Source organism: Grammomys surdaster, unplaced genomic scaffold (assembly GCF_004785775.1).
Source record: "Grammomys surdaster isolate TR1022 unplaced genomic scaffold, NIH_TR_1.0 125896, whole genome shotgun sequence".
NCBI classification, from domain to species: domain Eukaryota; kingdom Metazoa; phylum Chordata; class Mammalia; order Rodentia; family Muridae; genus Grammomys; species Grammomys surdaster.
The window spans coordinates 1,853,762-1,876,093 of NW_021620720.1; the positions used below are offsets into that span (position 1 = coordinate 1,853,762).

General features: G+C 40.1%; 1 protein-coding gene across 1 annotated transcript; it reads right to left on the minus strand.

Annotated features, from left to right (window-relative positions):
- Nucleotides 1–873: 873 nt before the first annotated feature.
- Nucleotides 874–22,165, minus strand: Rab11a (RAB11A, member RAS oncogene family). The gene is made up of 5 exons (XM_028752395.1): nt 22,005–22,165; nt 12,717–12,912; nt 11,106–11,299; nt 10,019–10,099; nt 874–1,258 (listed from the first exon to the last, which is right to left on the minus strand). Exons 1-5 carry the CDS (start codon nt 22,042–22,044, stop codon nt 1,119–1,121), a joined length of 651 nt encoding a protein of 216 aa, XP_028608228.1. The 5' UTR covers nt 22,045–22,165; the 3' UTR covers nt 874–1,118.
- Between the last annotated feature and the right edge of the window lie 167 nt (nt 22,166–22,332).

Below are 22,332 nucleotides of genomic sequence, written 5' to 3' on the forward strand. Positions count from 1 at the left end.
ATCTATTTCAGGACCCTACAATGCCTAAGTACATTCTACTTAAATTCAAGGTACTATTTCATTTTACATACTAAAAGAACACATGCCTTTAAGTGGTACCACTTGAGCATAAATTAACTTCTCACTGTATTCTTTAGACATACTAAAACCAAAGGATTAATTGAACTATATTCCATTATACACTGCAGAACTCAAATATAAGCATTGTTAAAATAATTACCCATGCTGGTTGGTGAATATGGTGATAAAATTAGGCTGCATGTCACTTACTAGACAGGTTTAAAGACAAAATTAACACTTCAAAATGTGATATTACCAGCATTAAGCTAGTTATTGCATGAGCAATAAAAATACCACACAATCTACTGCTAGGAAACAAGACTGGTTAAGCTACTCTGGCTGCTGATCACTGCAACAGACACCTCAGACAGAAGTCCACTAGCCTACCAGGCAGCAGGGTAACTTTGATCACATAACCACACCCTGTGCAAACCGTAACAGTCCTTTGTGTTTATTCTTTTCCAGAAAAAAAAAAAAAAGAATCCCCATCATCTTTGATGCCTTTGATGCTTACAAAAACTAAAGAAAAAATTTACAATATAGACCTATTAAGGCATTTTAGCAACTGACTTTCACAATGGAAAATCTTCAAGCTCTCAAAATGCTGTTGTGTTTACAGGGCAATCCTTAGATCTGTCAAAATATATATACTGTATTGAGAAGAGTGTCTTACAAGCTGCTCTGTGGTAAAACAATAGCTTATTTCTAAGGTTGTCTTAAATTTGATCAGGACCAATAGGTCTGAACTTCAAGTGATTGAGTTCTATTCTGTCCTACAGTGACAGGCTTCCATGATGAAGAGTAAACAATAACTGAGGACTTTAAACATTCAGTTTATTAAACTAAGGCTAGAGAAGTCATAGCATGAAAAAGAACTGCAGTCATTCAGGACAAAGTTGAGGATTTTATAAAGCCAAATCAAAAGACTTAAGACATGGGAAGATTCTTAAGTGTACGGAAGTAATAAAACACAGAAAGTGACCACAGAATTACAAATATATTTAAATCTCAGACCTGGGAATTGGACTATACACAGCCTGCTAGGGGAGAGAGACGCCTTAGATGTTCTGACAGCACTGCACCTTTGGCTTGTTCTCAGTGGTGGGCGGGACATGAATAGGAACCACATTGTTGCTTGGAGACATGTCATTCTCACGTCTGTCTGACATTTGCTTCTGAGAAACAATGCGGTATATCTCTGAATGACAAAAGAAACAGAAACAGTGTGTATAAACCCATGAAGACTTTGTGTAAAAGAGACAGAAGATACACAGAACAGAAACATACATATTTACATTTTATTTTTAGGCTAAACATGGTAGTGCACATCTGTGATCCCAACATTTGGGAGGTGGAGGCAGGAGAATAAGGAGTTTATGACCAACCTCAGCTACACTGCAAGTTTAAAAGACAGCCTGGGCAACTGGAGACTTTGTCTCAAAAAGTAAGGTTTTATTTTCAAATAGCCATTAACTAGAGTCAAAGCATATTTTTAATAATTTGTGTTATAGTAAGGAGAGTAACAAGGTTTCGCCATTTCAGAGGGAAAACTTCATCCATTAATTAAACTGCATTAAACACTGCCATATTTTTGGGCAGAGATCTGAATTAAATCCTTAAAATATATACTCAGTCCTCCATAAAAGTCCACACAAACTCACAATGAGACAAATCTACACTATCAGATATACCTAGCTGTTCTCTACGTTCTGTAGGGACGAACGCAACTTGTCAAACATATTAAAATCCAAAGAGCATTAGAAGAGAAAGGGCTCTCTGTTTACCACTGTCCACCTCTGGGGTTAAGGTTAAATTATACTTAATTATTCAAGAGATACTCTTAACATATGCCTTGCTACTTTACTTTCATGACATGTATCAAGATTTATCTTTTAGTCCTCCACTACACATTAATCTTTTAAAAACTAAAACTATTTGCTTTATTTGTTGCTTTAGTTGCACAGAATTGATGCTTGAGGAACTACTCGCCCAATTAAACATCACTGGATGTCTCCCAGTATCTATAGTAAATTCACTGGAAGTGGCCTTGAACTGCACTACCTAATCAAACAACAATCCACTTCTCAAGAACAGAGAACACAGGCCTCCATCTTACCTTCCCAGTGTTGCTTTTTAAGCAATATCATCAAAAAAAGTAGGAAAACTCTACAAACGGGCAATCAAGTATAATCAGCCTTTAATAAGATGTACTAGGAAAGACACAATATACTCCTGTGCAGGTTCCATGTGTCCCTGACAAAACAACTCTTGGGGAATGTGCTCAAGCAGAAATAGGACAAATGCAGATTCAGATAAGTATACATTTTCTATCTTTGCTACCTAATACAATAGCTAACTATTTAAATAAAAACTAAAATCCATGGCTAGGCATGGAGGCAGGCAGATCTCCGTGAGCTCAAAGACACCCTGGTCTACATAGTAAGTACTAGGCTAGTCAGGGCTATATAGTGAGATCTTGTCATTAAAAATATCAAAAGGCAATTCCATAGAAGATTTATGAATTAAGTGTATTATTAATACACGGGGATATCTGAATAAGAGCTGCACATTAGAAATACTACAGATATACTTAATTTTTAGACCTACAATGTGACTATGTAGAAACATGTGTGTTCGTATGAGATAGAATGTTAAAATTACAATGAAAAAAAAAAAGTTACATGATCAAAATATTCCAAAAAAGCTGGACACAGTGGTACATGCCTTTAATCCCAGCACTTAGCTGCAGGGTTGGGGAATGTAGAGGCAGGCAGCAGACCTCTGAGTTTGAAGCCATCCTAATCAACATATTGAGTTGTAGGACAGCCAAGGCTATGTAGAGACCCTGTCTCACCCCACCACCACTACCAAAAAAAAAAAAAAGATCTAAAATACATCAACCAATAATGTATCAACATTATCAAACATTATCTGAATCCTAATTTAAACTGTTGATTTTTAAAAAGTCATATCTTTTTAATATTATTTAGATAACAGATGGCAATAAGAAATTACTATAAATTTCTTAGTGGCTTTGTTGTTATGAATTTGAGTTCCACTTTTTAGGTATATATTCTGAAATATTAATAATTGAAATGACTTATTATCTGGGATTTATTTCAAAGTAATAAAAAAAAGGTAACAGGTCAGGAACAGACATTGATGATTATTACTAAAATAGGCTAGTATGAGCTACTCTACTTTAGGTGATCGGGAAGCCACACAACAAGGGATGAAATCAGTTTCTTGGTACTCAGGAGATGACACAGCAATTAGGAATACTTACTGCTCTTATAGAACCTGGGTTTGCTTCTCAAGTAGGCACATGATGGCTTACTGTAACTGCAGTTTCATAGATTCAATGCTTTCTGGCCTCCATGAGCACTAGGCATACTATGTAATACACACACATCCATAAATGAAAGCATTCATACACATAAATTAAAATTAATTTTAATAAATAAAAAAAAAACAATTCCTCTAAAGTTGAGCAACAGTAACTTAATAAGTGGGGCTGGAGACATGGCTCAGTGCTTAAGAGAACCTGCTAATCTTCCAGAGGATCCGAGTTCAATTACCAGCAGATGGCTCGCAACTGGTCCTAAGTCCAGCTCTAGGGGCATCTGACTCCCCCTTCTCACCTCTTCCATCACCCGAACACATTCGTGCGCACACACATGTTAATAGATAAACTAACAAAAACATTCATTTGTCTGAGAAGGTTGGTAGTGGTTCAAAGGTGAAGCAGTATCAGCAGAGAAAGAATACAATACAGACAAGCTATTGATTAAAGTTTAAAAACAAGAACACAAAGGATATGGTGTTGCCAGGTCTTTCACTGGGGAAGGGATAGGGATGGCCAGTGAGACGCTCAGTGGATACGGGCCCCTTTCCCTAATCCTGACAACTTGAGCAGAATCCCCAGAGGCTACCTGGTCAAAGCAGCCTTGCCTGCCTCCTGCAAGTTGACTTCTGATCTTCATTCTCAAACCGTGGCACTCAATGAGCACCACCACTACAGAAAATAAATACTTAAAATTTTGTCTTGAAAGAAAGAAAAAAAAGCCAGATGTGGTGGCATACACCTTTAATCTCAGGACTTGAGATGCAGAGGTAGGTGGATCTCTATGGGTTTGAGACCAACCTGGTCTACAGAGCAAGTTCTGGACAACCAGAGCTACACAGTGATACACTATCTCAAATAGGAGAAGACAGGAGTGAGAGGTGAAAGGACAGGAGGGAGGGAGGGAGGGAAAAGTAAATAGAAGAAGAGTTCTCTGACTGACTCATCATCAGCTCGTGGTTAAACTATACTGTCCAGTCTTTACCTTGTCCATTAATACCTAACTGAAAAAGAAAAACACTAAATATGTGATCCCTGTTAAATTTTAACTTCTTTACAAGTTGTTCTAAAGATTAAGTTAGGAAAACAAACTCAAAACACCAGAAACTCCTCTATAAATTACAAATGCATGCAACACTGGAAGAGAGACAACGGGAGGGTTCTCAGCGGAAAGAGAGGTAAATAATTAAAGAAATCTCATTACAAAGCGAGAAACTCAAGCAGTGTTGTGTAACAGTCTACAGGTGCTGCATTCTTCTACAAATGGTCCCGCTGCTGTGCTTTCTCCTGTCACCAAAAATGTATCTACTTTTGAAAAACACCAACAAGGCAATAAACAAATGAATTAGAAAAATATTTTTTCACGTCTAAATAGTTCTAAAGAGCTCCACAACTAATGTACTTAGTCTCTTGTGTGTGTCATTTTCTTTGATAAGAAAACAGTAAGCATGAACCATTCAGCAGGAGTCCGATTATAAAGGGTTACTTCAGCATGAGGGAGGGGCAGTAATGTGCTCCGTCAGAAACAGGTTCCTCACTTCACTCAAGGGCCTGTTCTCCTTTAGAACCAAATGAACGTGGTCAGTTAATTGCCATGCAGTCCCTTTTCAAGATGCCCAAAGGTTAGGAACAACTAGAAAAAAGCAATCCTGCTTTATCTATTCTTCTATCAGAATCTCTTATAGGAGATCTAGGCATGGAGTGAAATACTAATATATCACAGCTTTAAATATAAAGCAAAGCTACCTAAAAAGACATAAAGTCTGGTTTTCTACTCTACCTGAACCGTGCATGGATTGGCTGGCAAAATATTTCTAAGGAGATTGCATACAAGTGTTCCAAATTAAAGAACAAGAAGGGTTATAACTCATTAGTTGCATGGGTGCTGGAGAGATGGCTCAGGTGTTAAGACCACTAGTTGCTCTGGCAGAGAATACTGTTCTGTTCCAAGTACCAACAAGTCACCTATAACTGCAGCTCAAGTCACCTATAACTGCAGTTCCAGAGGATCTGACACCCTCTTCAGATCTCCTCAGGCATGTGGTACACATACATACACTCAAGTATGCATACACAAAATAAAATAAATTTTTAAAAAATCTTTAGTTCCTCCAAAGTTTTTAAAACCCAGGAGCCTGGGTAGTTCCATGCCAGCTTCCATAGAAGCTTCTTATTTATTAAGCTTTTTAAACCTCCTGTTCATCATGTACATTTCTTGAAGGTCAAAAAAGATTCCCACTTGAGACAGTCCTACATTTTCTGCAGCAAGTGAGAACCAAGTTACTATTACCCCTAATGTAAGGCAGACTCAGAACGTGGCTGGCAAGACAGTTCAGTGAGTAAAAGTGACCCACGTTTCCTACCTGGGGCCCATATGGTAGAAGTTAAAAACTGCCTCCTGCATTTGTCCTCTGACCTCCACTCTTGTGCCCACATACATATACATGCAGACAGGAATAAATTAAAATGTAATATAAAAATTTCTAACAATTCTCAGTATTCTCAAGAAGTTAATACCTGGCAACTTTAGCCCCTTCATTTTTATTTATTTTGAGACAGGGTCTTGTTAATATGATCCAAGCTGACCTCATACACATACAGCCTCTCAAGTACTGGGATTACAGATGTGTACCACCAAACTGGCTTTAGCTTTGTTTTAAAGAAACAGTATGTTAGTTAAAATTATTTCAGCCATAGAATTAAAAGTGTAGTCTTCAATTTAGAAATTTGCCTTGAATTTACTAATCACATGGAGAAATCTGGCTAAAGCAGCTGAACTGAAGTTCAAAGTTAGAACTACCAGTGAGTAAGACAAACACATTATCACGAGCCTCTTAAATGATGAGCTGAACCACCTTTATGATGTTCAGGCCACAAGCTGTACACCTGCATTTAATCATAAAGAAACACGGAATAAACTCAATCTGAGAAATGACAACTGGCTGATAAAGAAAACTAAAGGGACTACTGTCAAGCAGTGACAAGACAGATGAGCAGCACATATAATACAATCCCAGACCTTTTTTTTTTTTTAAATTGGAACAACTGGCAAAAGCTGAATAAGGTTTGTAATTAAAGATTGATGTGTTATTATCATACTATTGATTTAAATCATTGTGTTATGGTTATAAAAGAGAAAGTACTTGCTTCTAGTAAATATCCAACAACACAACAACAACAAAAAAAGATGTAGGGATAAATGGTAGTATACACAGCACTTACTTGCACATGAGTGTGCATGAGTGTGTGTGTGTGTGTGTGTGTGTGTGTGTGTGTGTGTGTGTGTCTTCATAAGGAAGGGAGAGGTAAATGGAAAGGAAAAAGACTAATACTTAAGGAAATAGGGTAAAGGTACTCACAAGTTCTTTATACTATTATTGTAATATTTAATCAACTCTGAAATTGCCAAAATATAAAGTTAAAATGAAAAGAGGGTATGGAAAACAGTGATTAAAAACATCTCTTAGGGATGAAACTCAGCTCGGACAAGTGCTTGCCTGACATGCTCAAGACAGAGTTGGATTCCTAACAGTTCGCCCCTCTCTCACCCAATCTCCTGGTGAACTTGAGGTGGAAAGAGCAAAGCTGCACTGAAAGGCAGGACTAAAGCAATCGTCAGCCCACCTTGGCACTAGTGAATTACTTCTAAAAGCACCATCAGATAAAACAGATGTAAACAAAGCATGGATCTACTGCAAAACATTCCCAATAGTTTTACATCTTGGCTCAGTGGATGACCTGAGTACCTGCCCCATGACCCACATGACAAAAGGCGCTATCCTTGGCTACCATACTATGAACACCATGACCCCATACCTTATATAAATGAATAAGTAAAATGTGATTTAAAAAAAATAATAAATTAGGCCAGGTGTAGTAGCATGTGCTTTTCTTCTCAGCACTTTCAAAGCAGAGGCAGGCGGACGACAGAACGTTCAAGCCTGGCCTGGCCTACACAGTGGAAAACAAACACAAAGTAGGACTTGTAGGCATACTGCAGATTCAATAAAATATTGCAAGCTTAAAACTATCTGCAGTGAGATCATGAAGAACAGATTTTTTAAAAAAGCTGCCGATGCCACAAACTACCTATTCCCCGCCAGCTGTAGTGACTATTCTTCAGATAACAAAAACAATTCTATCCTGACAATGATGGTGCATGCCTTTAATCTGAGTGTTAGGCAGGGGCAGAGGGGCAGAGGGGCAGAGGGGCAGAGGGGCAGAGGGGCAGAGGGGCAGAGGGGCAGAGGGGCAGAGGGGCAGAGGGGCAGAGGGGCAGAGGGGCAGAGAGGGGCAGAGAGGGGCAGAGAGGGGCAGAGGCAGGTAGTTCCAAGCCAGCCTGGTCTACAGAGCAAGTTGCAAGACAGCCAGGAATACACAGAGAAACCGTGTCTCAAAACAAAACTAAGCTAAACTGTACTGGCTGGTTTTGTGTGTCAACTTAACACAAGCTAGAATAATCAGAGGAAGGAGCCTCAGTTGAGAAAAATGCCTCTATGAGATCCATCTGTAAGGCATTTTCTCAATTAGTGATCAATGGGGGAAGGCCTAGCCTCTTGTGGGTGGTCCCATCCCTGGGCTGGCAGTCCCGGGTTCTATAACAAGGCAAATGTGAAGCAAGCCAGCAAGCAGAAGCCCTCCATGGCTTCTGTATCAGCTCCTGCCTCTACGTTCTAACCCTGAATTCTTGCCCTGACTTCCTCCAATGATGGAATAGGATCTGGAAGTGTAAGCTAAATAAAACTTTCTTCCTCAACTTGATTTTTGGTTGCAATGTTATACTACAGCAATAGAAACCCCAACTAAGACACAAATGAAACCAACCCCCAAAAAAATTGTTTTAATAAAATACATACAAATCACTAATATTTACATTATTTTAAAAAGTTGGTTTTTTCCATGTATTTTAACATGTTGTTTTTCCTTAATTGCTACTTAAGTACTGATTTATCAAATGTTTGCTATGTACCAGGAAAAGCTAAGCTCTTGACAGGCATTAACTTATAATTTTTTGGGAACTACTGACATATCAATGACAGTTCATTTTTTTTCCTGTGGAATAGAAAGAAAACAAACAAACAAAACAACAACAAAAACCCCTAACTAGCAATAACAAATTAAATCATTCCATACCAAATCATACTCCAGAAATTTAAAAGTACAAGCTATCTCATGAAGAAAATAGTAACTAACCAAAATGTGTCAAAAACTTTTATTTTAAATTATGTGTATGTGTGTATCTATGTGTGCTTATTCTCATGTATATGTAGATGCTAGAAGAGAGTGTTAGACCCCCTGGAGCTGGAGTTACTGGTGGTTATAAGCAGCCCGGCATGAGGATTAGGAACCGAACTCTGGCCCTCTGGAAAATACATATACTCTCAACTGCTGAGCCATTTCTCCAACCCAATATATATCCGAATTTTACAGATGAAGAAATTAAAGGCTTTGAAGGAGTAACTTGCTCAAGATTATAGTTCCAACAATAAGTGGAAGAATCAGGGTTTCTACTCTATGATCTAAACTCCTAGGCTATAATAAATAAATAAATAAATAAATAAATAAATACTTTTTAAAAGTTAAAATTCTGGTGCTCTCTTAATACAAGCACTACATACAGCATTTAAACTTGTTTCATTACAATAGGAAACTAAACAATTCTGTATATCAATTTATCAGAACACCATGTAAGATTCTACTATGTGTTGATTAATTTGTAAGTTCTTAAAGGTAACATATAACATATAATTTAGGTGTATTGAAAAACAATCTATGAAAATACTTCCTAATAGATTAAATGTGCTGATAATTTGGTTATTCTAATAAAGCCAAAGTAAATCCGAGCCTGAAGAAATAAAATGTCTTCTTTTCCAAGAAGCTGACCTGGTTACTCACATCCCAGAATAGCATGACCTTTGCCCCTTTCCATGTGCTCATGTAAACCTTCCCATATGCAGGCTGGGCTGACTGTGTTTACAAGGAACACACTCCTGTTATCTCAGAAGATGTATCCAGGCTTTCTTTTTTTCACTTAAATTTTTTGATATAATTTCCCTAGGTTTTTCTAATTTCTTTTTTAAGATTTTTGTGTATCCATGTGTGTCTGTCACATGTGTACGGGTACCAGCATCGGGATCTCCTGAAGCTAGAGTTACAGGCAGTTGTGAGCCACCCAACATGGGTGCTGGGAATACAACCCAGGTGCTTGAGAAGAGCTGAAAGTACCCTTAATCGCAAAGCCACCTCTCCAGCCAAACTTTTTCTAACTTCAAAAGGCATTTATAGCTTTCTATAGTAAGGATCTCAGTATTTACCTTATGAAAATACATTTTAAAAAGAGAAGAACACACATAAGAACATATAGCTCTGTCCCTTTGACTATGAAGAATAGACTACATGACCTGAACACAAGGAAATGAACAAAATCAAAGAACTGATTTTTCCCCAGATGAATTCACATGACTGCAGTGCAATGTGCAGGAGTTGTAACTGTGCGTATCATGGGACTCACGCTACAGCTGCTCTCTAATGATAGTCATTTTCAGATGGCATAACAGTTTCCTAATTAGTTTAACTCCAGTTCCCACTAGTATAACCAAAAACCACAGGTCTCACCTGTTAGAATTGTCTGAAAAGCAGCTTCAACATTTGTAGAATCTAGAGCAGATGTCTCAATGAATGACAAACCATTCTTCTCTGTGAAGAGAAACAAAATTTTCAGTCTGGTCAATTTTGATTGCTGTTTTAATAGTACTGGTGATTGGTTATCCAGGCCTTACTACTAATAGGCAAGCCCTCCACCACAGACCTACCTCCCCAACTCTCCACAAGGTGTTTTTTGGTGGTGGTTGTTGGGTTTTTTTGGTTTTTCAAGTCAGGATTTCTCTGTGTAGCCTTGGCTGTCCTAGAACTCCTTTGTATACCAGGCTGGCCTGGAACTCAGATCTACCTGCCTCTGCCTCCAGAGGGCTGGGATTAAAGGCATGCGCTACCACTGGCCAGCTTTCTCCAAGTTTTAAAACAGCAGAAGATGTGATAAGCTCACAATCACAAAAGGGAAGATAATAGACTACAACCTAACTCAGTGTGGCCAGGAATTCAAGACCAGCCTGGGCAACATGAGAAAGTATCTCAAAATACCAAACAAAAAACCCTAAATGGGACCAACTTCTGGTGTAATATAAGAACACTATTTTACTTTTACTTCAGTTAATTTCAAAGTAATGGTAAGAAATTTCCGTTACCATCTAAGTACTTCTGCATATAAATACCACCAATAACAATGAATCAAACTATTCAAAATTTAGTAAACTTATCAAACATCCTACTATTTCCACCCCAACCATCCTCCCTAGCAATTACATAGCTAGAAACACATTCACTTAGAATTCTATTTGAAAATTTTAAAAGTTAGAGGAAAATACTCACAATATTTTCACTAATACAACATCATGACTTCCTAGCTGATGCAATGCTACTGTCTTCTGGTAGCTTTCCTACCAGAAGGGAGGGCAGCTAGAAATAAGCAGATCCTATATGAAGTGCAAAGTCCTCAGCTTCTAAGTAGGTGAATCTTTGTCAGTCTTCGACATTCCTTGAAATACTACTTTTCAGACTCACACAGAAGATTGTTAAAGAGAGGTGTAATGTTCAAACAGAGAAATGCAGAATACTGTAATATTGTGGCGTTCGCATTACTGACCTGCAAAAGCTCTTGCTTCATCTGTTGGAACTGCCCTGAGATGACGTAGATCGCTCTTATTGCCCACAAGCATGATAACAATGTTACTGTCAGCATGATCTCTCAGTTCTTTCAGCCATCGCTCTACATTTTCATATGTGAGATGCTTAGCAATGTCATAAACCAGTAAGGCACCTACTGCTCCACGATAGTATCTGCAAACAGAAACATATGCAACAATCAGAAGACAATCACAAAGTAGAAGTGAACACCACAAAGAACACAAAATGGGATGGTATAGGGCTGGGGAGATGGGTCAGTGGGTAAAGAAAGCACTTGCTATCCAGAATGGAGATCTGCTCAGATGTTAAAAATCCCCACAACCCATGTAAAAGCTGACATGGTAGCACTCAGTAATCCTGGTCCTCCTACTGTGATATGGGGAAGTTGGGGAAAGGAGGCTGAAACAGAAGAATCCCAGAAGTTCTCAGGTATCCTGGCATAAACAGCAGTGAACAACAAATACTGCCTATCTCAAACAAGGTAGAGGGTGAGGACCAACATCCAAGGTTGTCCTCTGACCTCTATCCACATAGCAATAATATGTACACATATGTACTAACAGACACACCCTCTCATATACTCATCCATAGGAACACACACAAATACACATACAAATAGAGTTTTAAAAATAATAATACAAGCTTGTAAATAAAGTTTTGAAATTTCTTAATATCACATGAGGGATGGTGATACATAACTGTCCTGGGTGCTGGAGGTCTGAGGCCTGCCTGGGCTACATAATGAGTACCATGCTACAAAGTGAGACCAGGTCTCAACACATGCACACGCTCGGGCACGCGCGCGCGTGCGTGCGTGCACACACACACACCAGATATGGTAGACAGAAAACATCCCTTATATGAGGTTTTATGCCTAGTCACCCACAGGCCAAAAATATTATTAAATGGAAATTCTAGACATAAATAATTCATAAGCTTTAAATTGCCACCATTTTAAGTATTGTGAAGAAACTCCTCAGTGCTCCTCTTCATCCAGGCCAGCACGACTCATTCTTTTGTCCAGTGTACCCACATGATATAAACTACTTGCCTGCTGAAGTCACTCTGTAGCCCTCCCATTACTTATGGTCTTTTCTGTGTTCAAGTAATCCTTAGTTTATTTAATAATGGTCCCCAAAAGCAATAAGGACATGACAAAGAAAAAAAGGTCCATTAAGAAAAAAGATACAGGATGCTGGAAAGATGGCTCCGCAGTTAGGAGTACTTGCTGCTGTTGTAGAGGACCCAGGTTTGCTTTCTAGCTCCCACACGGTGGTTCGCAACCATCTGTAACTATACTTTCAACGAATCTGATACCATCTTCTTACCTCCATGTGTACTAAGCATGAACATGGTATACATACACATATGCAGGCAAAACATGAATAAAAATAAAAGGAATTTTAAAAAGAGAGAGAAACACATAGGGTTCAGTACAATCTGTGGTTGCAGGCATTGAAGGAAGGTCTTGGAACATCTTGGAAGGTTAAGGAGAACTACTGTTCCTTCCCAATACCTAAAGTCAGCAATTGACACCAACCTATTCCAGAACTGAAAACCATGAACTTACGCAGACGTTATAGCCCTGTACCGCTCCTGCCCTGCTGTGTCCCAGATCTGTGCCTTTATTGTTTTCCCATCAACCTGGATGCTTCTCGTGGCAAACTCTACTCCAATGGTACTCTTGCTTTCCAGGTTAAACTCATTCCGAGTAAATCGAGACAGGAGGTTACTCTTTCCAACACCAGAATCTCCAATAAGGACAACTAAAAAGACAAAAAAATAAAATACTATAAGCTGGATGAAGGCAAGCACAGTCAGAATACTAACATGCTTTTAATAGGATGTTTGGCTTCAAATAAATACAACCAAAGATTTTTAAAGAGACAGAAACATAGTAATTTATACCCACGACCAATCAATTAAAACCAATCACTTACTCTTCTCCATCTATTTCTATCTGCACAGTGACTTTCACACGTCATCTACTTAGCCCAGGTTAAATGTAGTACCCCATCTAAAAAACAGCCCCCCTCTTTTTTTTCCTACTTAGGAGCTCACACCCAGTGCCTTACTCATGATAAGTTAGGTAAGCACTTGACAGACTGAGCTATGTCCCCAGCCCTTAAAAACGCAATTTTGCAATTTTAATCGTAGGATACTGTAGCCACCGATGCAGACACCAATTACCTTTACCTTACACCAACCTCACACTACCTTAGAGAGCATTCTGAAAAGTAAGTAACAACTTGTGATTTTCACATGTTAGACACCAAACAAAAGATGTCAGTGCATAGAGCAGGAAAGTGTGTATGTTCTACTACTGTTATTAAAGCCTGGGTGTGATAGGGAGTTGAAACACATTTAAAACATGAGGTTTATTACATACTTTGCTGCTCTGCTCATAGAAACTATAATCATCTTTAATAGTTCACAGACTGGCAGAAAGCACGGGGGTGTCCCACCTCACTACAAACAGGAGCCCTAGGAAGTTAGCAGTTCTGACATACTGAGTCAAAGCCAAAGCAAGGAGGGCAAATACTTTCACTTAGGGCTTAAAAAAAAAATTTCAAAACAAATTTTGATTGTACTTACTTCCTGTGATTTTTATAGTTTATTTACAAGTAACTTCTCACGTCAAGTGTTACTATACTTTGAAACTCTTCAAATAGATCTGGTAAGATGACTTAGCAAGTAAAGGCACTTGCCACCAAACCTGAGGGTTAGAGCATTCCATCTCTAGGACCCACACAGTGGGAGAGAGCCTACTCCAAAGATTGCCCTGATCTCCACATGTGCACAGAACTCAGGTGAGGTCTGGTCTGTTGCTATGTACTGTTGCTATGTAGTATAACAGTAAACACTGTAATAGTAAACACTGTAATGGTGAACACTGGCCCTGGCTGCCCCCAGGGACAAGGTGTAGACCCAAGTGATGCTATATAACCTTGCCCCCCAAGTTATCCCTGATTGGTGAATAAAGATGCCTGTAGCTTATAGTTGGGTAGAAGAGAGGTAGGCAGATTTTGGTTCCAAGGCTTGGGGTCTGAGGAGAGACCACAAGGAGGGGGACCATGCCACAGGATAGGTGAATCATAAAAACACAGTCATGAGGGCTGACCAACTGGAGTTAAGAGCTGCCCAGATGGAACATGGTAAGTTATAACTCAAGGTTATTGACAGGGAAATAGATTTTAATAGCATAGAGGGCAGACATCTGCCCAGCTCTAGTGCATTAAAGGCTTATTATAATAAATATAAAAGTTTTGTGTCTTTTATCTGGGAATTAAATGATCTAAGGTGGGGTAGAAACCCCCAACTTAGATTAAATATATACTACTATGGAGTTCACACAAGTGAATGAATATAATTTTCTTTGTTTACAAACATGAGTATGTATGCTATGTGTATGGGCCAGAAGAAAAGAGAGCTAGAGTTACAGACAGTAGTGAACAGTCAAATATAGGTGCTGAAAACTGAACTGGGTCCTCTATAAGAGCAGCCAGTTCTTAACCACTAAGTCATCTCTCCAGTACCAATAAATGTAATTAAAAAAAATTTTTAAGCCGGGCAGTGGTGGCACATGCCTTTAATCTCAGCACTTGGGAGGCAGAGGCAGGAGGCCAGCCTGGTTTACAGAGTGAGTTCCAGGACAGCCAGGGCTATACAGAGAAACCCTGTCTCGAAAAACCAAAAAAAAAGAAAGGAAGGAAGGAAGGAAGGAAGGAAGGAAGGAAGGAAGGAAGGAAGGAAGAAAATTTTTTAAAAGGGAGGGAGACTTCATGGGCTAGAGAGATGGCTCAGTGGTTATGAACATTGGCTGTCCTTCCAGAGGACCCAGGTTTGAGTATTTGTACCCAGAGGTAGCTTACAATACTTTAACTCCAGACAACAATTTGTAATTCAGTCCCAGAATCTGATACCTTTTTCTAGCCTCTGCCTGTACTGCATACAAGAAGTTAAGAGACATAACTGTAGACCAAATCAACCACACACATAAAAACTTCAGAGTCAGGCATGGTATACTTCTTTTAGAAGTGTACTTCATGGTGCACTGCATTTAGAAGGCAGAGGTTGGCAGATCTTTGTGAGTTCAAAGCCAACTTGGTCTACACAGAGTTCTAGGCCAATAAGAGCTACAAAGTGAGACCCAGTATCAAAACAAAACAAACAAACAAACAAAAAGAAACAAAGCCTGCCAGTGGCATGCATGTTTAATCCTAGCACTTGGAAGGCAGAGGCAGGTGGATCTCCGAGTTTGAGGTCAGGAGTAAGTTCCAAGACAGGTAGGGATACACAGAAACATTGTCTTTCAGGGAGAGGTGAGAGGGGTTGTGGGGGCTGGGTAAGACAGGAAAATGAAAAACGAGTTGTTTGTTTTAATAGAGGGTCTCAATCTGGAACCCAGGTTGGTCTAGAACTCACAAAACTCTTACTTCTGCTTCCAGAATGCTAAGATTATAGGTATGTACCATGATGCCCAACTTCAGACAAGCTGGGTTAAAATGTAAATTTAAAGATCAAAACGAGGTTGGAGGTTTACAGAATCTGAGCCAGACAACATTTTTCCCTGCATGATTTTTTTCTTTTTGGTATTTATTTACACTGTATTTACTTCTACTGTTGACTAGTAATGCTTTTTAACTAGCTAACTGGTTTAGGCATCAGACTAGAAAATCAACACACAAGGTTAAGGCCACAGACTAATAATAAGCCATGTTTTACTGAAAACATTTGATAGTGCATGTAGAAATGAAGCTGACGGCACTCCAGCCAAGGGAAAAAGAGAGTGCACCTTTCTTGTCACAGAAGCACACACAGCTAGCCCCAGAACAACCATGCATTATCAAATGCATATCTTTCTGGCCTCCTTTATCAGCTGATTCAGCAAGAAATCCCAGCACAGTGACTCCATGTAACAAAGAAGATAATTCTGTCTTTGTAGTCAATCAGAGGGTACCCTAGCCAACAGATACAAAATGCTTTTACTGGATACCAGGGAAAATGATGTCAAGGTCATGAAAACAGAAACAATGTACTTTCAATTTACAGAATGATTAGTAGGCTGGTTTCCAAACTCCATACTGTAGGTATGAGGTTGAATCCCAGCAACATTAACAGAGCCTCCTTATTAATAAGAAGCACTCACTGTGGTTTCTTATTATAAGAGACTAAATGGTCAGATCATAACTCCTAGGTGGGAACAGGGAGACAGTCCTAGCCAAGAACCTAGTCTGGGCTTCAGCCAAAACTTCCTATACCTTTCCTGAATAGCAATCCTCAGTCACTCCAAGAATATAGAAACTTAGGCCTGAAAGATGGTTCACTGGTAGAGGCAATACTACCAAGACTAAAGACCTGAGTTCAATCCCATGGATCCACACAGTAGAAGGGAGAAAATCAATTTCTTTAATTGTCTTAGACTTCTGTGCATGAACACCATGGCATGAGCCCATTCCCTGCCCCACCCCACCCCAAAAAACCCTTAAATAAATAAGTGTGATTTTGGGAGGACGGAGACTGGATGATCTGCTGAGGAAATTTCCTTTGACTCACTTCTGGTCACACACTAGCATCAACACTCACTTGAGGTATGAAATAGCACAGAAGGAAAAATCAAAGATTAGAATGCATCTAATTAATTCACAGGCACTCCAACTTCAAATAGTAATTCAGAAACTACTCACAATTTAAAGTAAAAAAGCAAACGTAAGCATGGCACCTGGGTCACACCATTTTTTGGTGGGGAACACCTTCAGAGAGGAGACCTCCCACAGAAGCTCCAGCACTAAGTCACGCTCTGTTTTAAAGTATTAGCTATTCTTACATTTTGGGGTGTTTTTTTTTTTAAATTTTACTTTATGTGTGTGACTGTTTTGCCTACATGCATGTATGTATATTACATTCATGCTTGTCATGTCACCTGGAACTGGGGTTAAGAATGGTTGTGGGTGCTTGGAACTGAACCCAGGTTCTTTTTGCAAGAGTAACAAGTGCTCTTAATTGCTGCGCCATCTCTGCCGCTCCCTGGCTGTGTCTTGACCCCTACTTGACTAACGACTAAACTTACCATCTCATCATTGTCAAATCTTTATACTGTATTAAGTGAAGAGCCTGCACCCCCCATGTAACCAACTAATTTTAATATTTAACTTACTTTAAATTTTTATTACTTAAAAAATAGCAATAGTTTTTAAACAATTCAAAATTCACAAATGATCTAACAATATAAAATAGCTATATCAACTAGTTACTGACAAGATCTCCAAAGACTAGCAACTTGTCAAAGGAAAAGGATACCTTAAATGACCCAAGATTCCAGTTTTGTAAGGATGAAAAAAAGATATTGAAATGTGACATGATAAGGAGAGCTATTTCTTTTTTCTAACCAAAGCAAGAAGTGATCAATGGCTGGATAGATGGATGGAATTATCTAACAAACAAAAGACCAATTACCATTGGTCATTGGTAATGACTCTTTATTTTTTTATTTTTGGTTTTGGTTTTTTGAGACAGGGTTTCTCTGTGTAGCCCTGGCTGTCCTGGAACTCACTCTGTAGACCAGGCTGGCCTCAAACTCAGAAATCCGCCTGCCTCTGCCTCCCAAGTGCTGGGATTAAAGGCGTGCGCCACCCCCGCCCGGTGGTAATGATTCTTTAAAAAAACAAAAATTAATGGACATTTGTTTGTTGACTCAAAACTAAACAATTTCAAAGCAAAATATTTTCATTAAGATGACAACATTAATTGCACACACACACACACACACACACACAAACCCCAGTGGTGCTGGGGATCTAATAAAAACCTAAGGCTAATGCTAAGCACATTAGTTTTCACTGAGGTCTTATTTACCACCAGCCCCTTGGATTTTTAAAAATGTGGGATACTATGTATTCATATCCAACAATTAAAGAAATCAATTTCTGGGCACGCAAGATGGCTCAGCAGATAAAGGCACTTGCTGCCAAACCTGAGGATAGAGAAGTCAGACTTCTGACCTCCACACATTCACCAGAGCATACACTCCCAACATACAAACAGTCACACTGATAAGTAAATAAACACATGCAAAGAGAATTTAAAGGAAGTCTCAGTACATTTTCATATATCCGTTACTAATATCCTAGGCTGGGTGGACATAACAAAACCTATATACTGGACGGCAATAGGATTCCTAAATATAATGCCCCCCCAAAACTTAGATAGCCTCATCTACTGAAGCTCAACCTAATACTTATGTTAAATAGGTTTACATATATGCTTTATATACTATACACACCACAAATATCAAACTGTTAAATACTGTAAAAGCAGAGTCTGTGTGTGTATGTGCATATACATATCTTTTTATTTATATTTAATTTAGTTTCTATCTCTAATCACATTTAAGTATTTTTGCTATTGCTTTTGTTGTTTGTTTCTAAAACACAGTCTCATTCTGTAGCCCATGCTGACCTCAAAATCATGGCTATCCACTTGCCTCGGCCTCCCAAGTACTGTAACCACAGGCATAAGCCACCATGCTCAGCCTACATCTAGTTTTATGCTTCTCTAGTAAGCTCATTTTCTGGACTAAAAGTTAACTTCTCACCGAACCTACAGAATATAGCTTTAAAATTAACCAACTGAAATCACTATTGTCACACTGGTTTTCAAAAGCTTGAAAGATTGTTCTTCTCAACCACATTCACAGTCCAACCTCAACAACTCTTTAAAATAAAATGCATCAATAAAGCTGAAGTCTAGACAAGTTCTTCCAGAGTCATCAGAATCTGAGTTGCTAAACCAATAGTTGTGAAAGAGAAACTACAGAGCCTCAACTTCAAGACGGTGCTACTGATGATCAGCTGATGACTCATGACACCTTGACTTCAATGAGACTCAAAAGAAAAAGCCAGCAGAGGTAAACTATGCACCCAGCTGTGTCGAGAAAGTGCGACATTGACTTTCCTGGTACCCAGCTACCTCACTTGTGCCCCACACCTTAACCACAGTGGTATATGTACAAGATTAAAAGGTTTTAAACAGCCATGCTTAAGTAAAAATTAATCTTCAAGAATACATCATTCAGCATTGCTCTCATCTGCCCACATTACATTCCCAGTCAGACTAATCCACTCCATGCTAATAAACATACTTCATGCCCAATGTACAAACCCCAGTTTCCTTAACTTTATGTGTGCTAGGTTACTCTTCCCCAAAGCAGAAAATGCTACAGTTCATCTTAGTGAAAAAATCTCTGTAGAATGAAATCATTTTAAAATAATTGTATAAGTAAAAAATTGGCTAAGTAATCAGTGTTGAAATAAAAAATAAAGTGACTCATATCCTGTAGCAGTTTCTAAAAAGTGGAAACTCTTCTCAGCAGAATTTTTAAACAACCAGTCTCACACTGCAAAGTATACAAAAAATAAAACCTGAACTCACGTAGATACAAAATAATTCAGAAGTTTCTAACTTCTGTGCTTCTATATTAAAATTTACATGCTCTTTAATTTAAAAAGATGTATTGTTTAGTGAGGTGGCTCAGTGGGGAAAGACGCTTGCTACCAAGCCTGAGTACCTGAGTTGGATCCCTGAGACTGGCGGGGTGGAAGAAAAGAACTGACTCCCAAAATTTGTTCTCTTACCCTCACGTGTGCTATAGTACACATAAGCACACACAAATCAATAAATACATTTTTACAAAATTTTAAAAGTCTGACTACACAACTGCTTATTGACACTCCCCAAAAACTATCACAGCATTTCCTTTACTGAGGAAACTGAGGCCCAAAAAAGTTGAGCAGAGGAAATAGTATAATTATATCATAATCTCAAAAAGTAAAAAAAAATACTTTTTAAAAAGTTAACTTTTCCAAGGCCACAAGGCAAAGAAACATTAAAATCCCCGTCTTTTCTCATTGATCATAGGACGGTCTAATCTAAAAATTTAAACTTTAATTCCTTCAGCCAATCTAGGATAAATTAACATTCTTAGGAAAAATAAACAGCTTTCTATAACCAACCTTCACATTCCAAACCAATTAACAGAAATGACTTCAAAAGGTACTGGCATTACAAAGTACTTAAAAATAAACCTTTCTTGACTGACTAAACTTTAGGATTTAGGTAATTTCACATAATCTCAGATGTTAAAAAAAAAATCCCAGGTCTCCTATTTGGTTTAATTTTATTTATTTATTTTTTTTTTAAAGACGAGGACTCACTATGTAGCCCTGGAATTTACTCTGTAGACCAGGCTGGACTGGAACTCCCAGCCTCTTCCTCCCAAATGCTGGCATTTTAAAAGCCCTGTACCACCACAACCTGCTTTCCTGGTTGTATTTTTAAAGTTTGGTGCCTTCTTATCTATACATTACTTTCCAATATGGTAGTAAGGATAGACACTGAAGGTACTTACCCTATAAATAGAATATTCGGAAGAGTAACTAATGATAAGGGTGTACCAGCAGCTAATATGCCAAGCCTTGTAAAGTATTTGGAAATGTTTCCTGCTTCTCCACTTAGTCAATCATTCTTAGCACCCAATGGCAAAGCCAGGAACGTTCACCATGCTTAACACTCTGGAAACTCCACCCTCCACAGGAAAGATTTAACAGCCAGGGCTTCTTCCTCTCTGGTTATGATCTTTGTTCAACAAATTACTGATGGCCGCCCTTCTAATTCAGGTGCAGAGCAAGACTATGAAAGTGAGAGCCCACTCATGAGCAAAAAGCGTTCACTGTACTACTCTCTTTTCACTGAGAACTGTATCCTTTCACTTTGGCTTCTTCGCAGACTCAACCAATCAGCAAGTGTCTATTTACATCCTTCCATGTTCTGTTCGCCGGGCTCCACACTTCCCCCCCTACCCTGTAATAAATTCTTGATTTGCCTAAAAGAGCACGCTAGCACTAGAACCCTCTCTCCCACCGTTTGGGAAAGGTATGTGACCGACCAGGGTTCTTCTTCCCTTCCTGTTGGATCTTCCCAGTATTGCAGCAGGAAGCAACCAGTCCACAGTGATAAGCTAGCTAGTATTTGTGCAGCGCACAACCTTTCCTGTTCAGGAACTGGGCCTTCAGGTCTGGCAGGGATAACAGCCACCACCCATCCGCAGCCCCTTCTCGAAAGCCAAGTAAAGGCGTTATCCCGGGCTGGTTTGTAGCTGGGCAAGGACAAGAGAAGGAAAGGGGGGAAAAGAACGCGAGGTGGGAAGTCATCTGCCTGCCTAGACACTGCGACAAGTGCACGAACGCCAGGAGTGATGGACAGCCCCTCTCGCCCTCCCTTCCTCTCCCTCCCACCAGCCAGGTCGCACCGGAGCGCCAAACATTACGTGAAGAGGAGAGACCACAGAGTTGCCCGTCTGTGGGGAAGGGAGGGGACAGTCCGCGGGTACTGACCTCGAGGTCTGCGGGGATGGGGGTGGGGGACCTAGGACGGGAGAATCTGGCCGAAGCCCAGGAAAGGCTCACGAGGAGGAAAGGGAAGGGAAACGAACAGAAAATAAAATAAAATAAAATCCATAGAGACGGCCGGTGTCCCAACATGGGTGCTCAGCCGACATGTCAGAGGGGGGGCGATGTGAGACCGGCAGCACACATCCAAGAGGAGGGGCTCGAGACGCCCAGGGAAGGAACTGCACGGCCGTGAGGAACGCAGCCACCGGGGAGGACACACAGCGAGGGGCGCCGTGGCCCGACAGGCCTCCCCCAAGGGCGCGGGAACCCGGACGAGCAGCGGGACCCCCGTCGGGGCGGCAGGAAGGAAGCGCCCAGGCGGACTCCGTCCAGGGCAGGGCTGGCCTTGCGCGGGTCCCCCCGGGAGTGTCTCGGGCCCCAAATGGGCTACCGGTGGCCCACTGCCTCACCTTTAAAGAGGTAGTCGTACTCGTCGTCGCGGGTGCCCATGGCGCGGCCGAGGAGCTGAGGGGCGGGAGCGGCGGTGGCAACGACGGCGGGACCAGGGGGCGTCGCTGCAGGGGTAACCCGAGCGTGGAGCTTCAGCTGCCGGACTCGGTGAAGAGCCCCGCCCTGTCTGCGTCACTTCCGGAAGGCCCCAGCCCCTCGCCGAAAGTACTTCCGGAGAAGTGGAGCCCCGCCCATGAGCTAGGCAGAGAGAAGTGCGCAGGAGTGTACTCCGCGTTCTCACCCAGCTTGGGAAGTCTTACAGGAAAAAAAAACAATCTTAAAATGGTC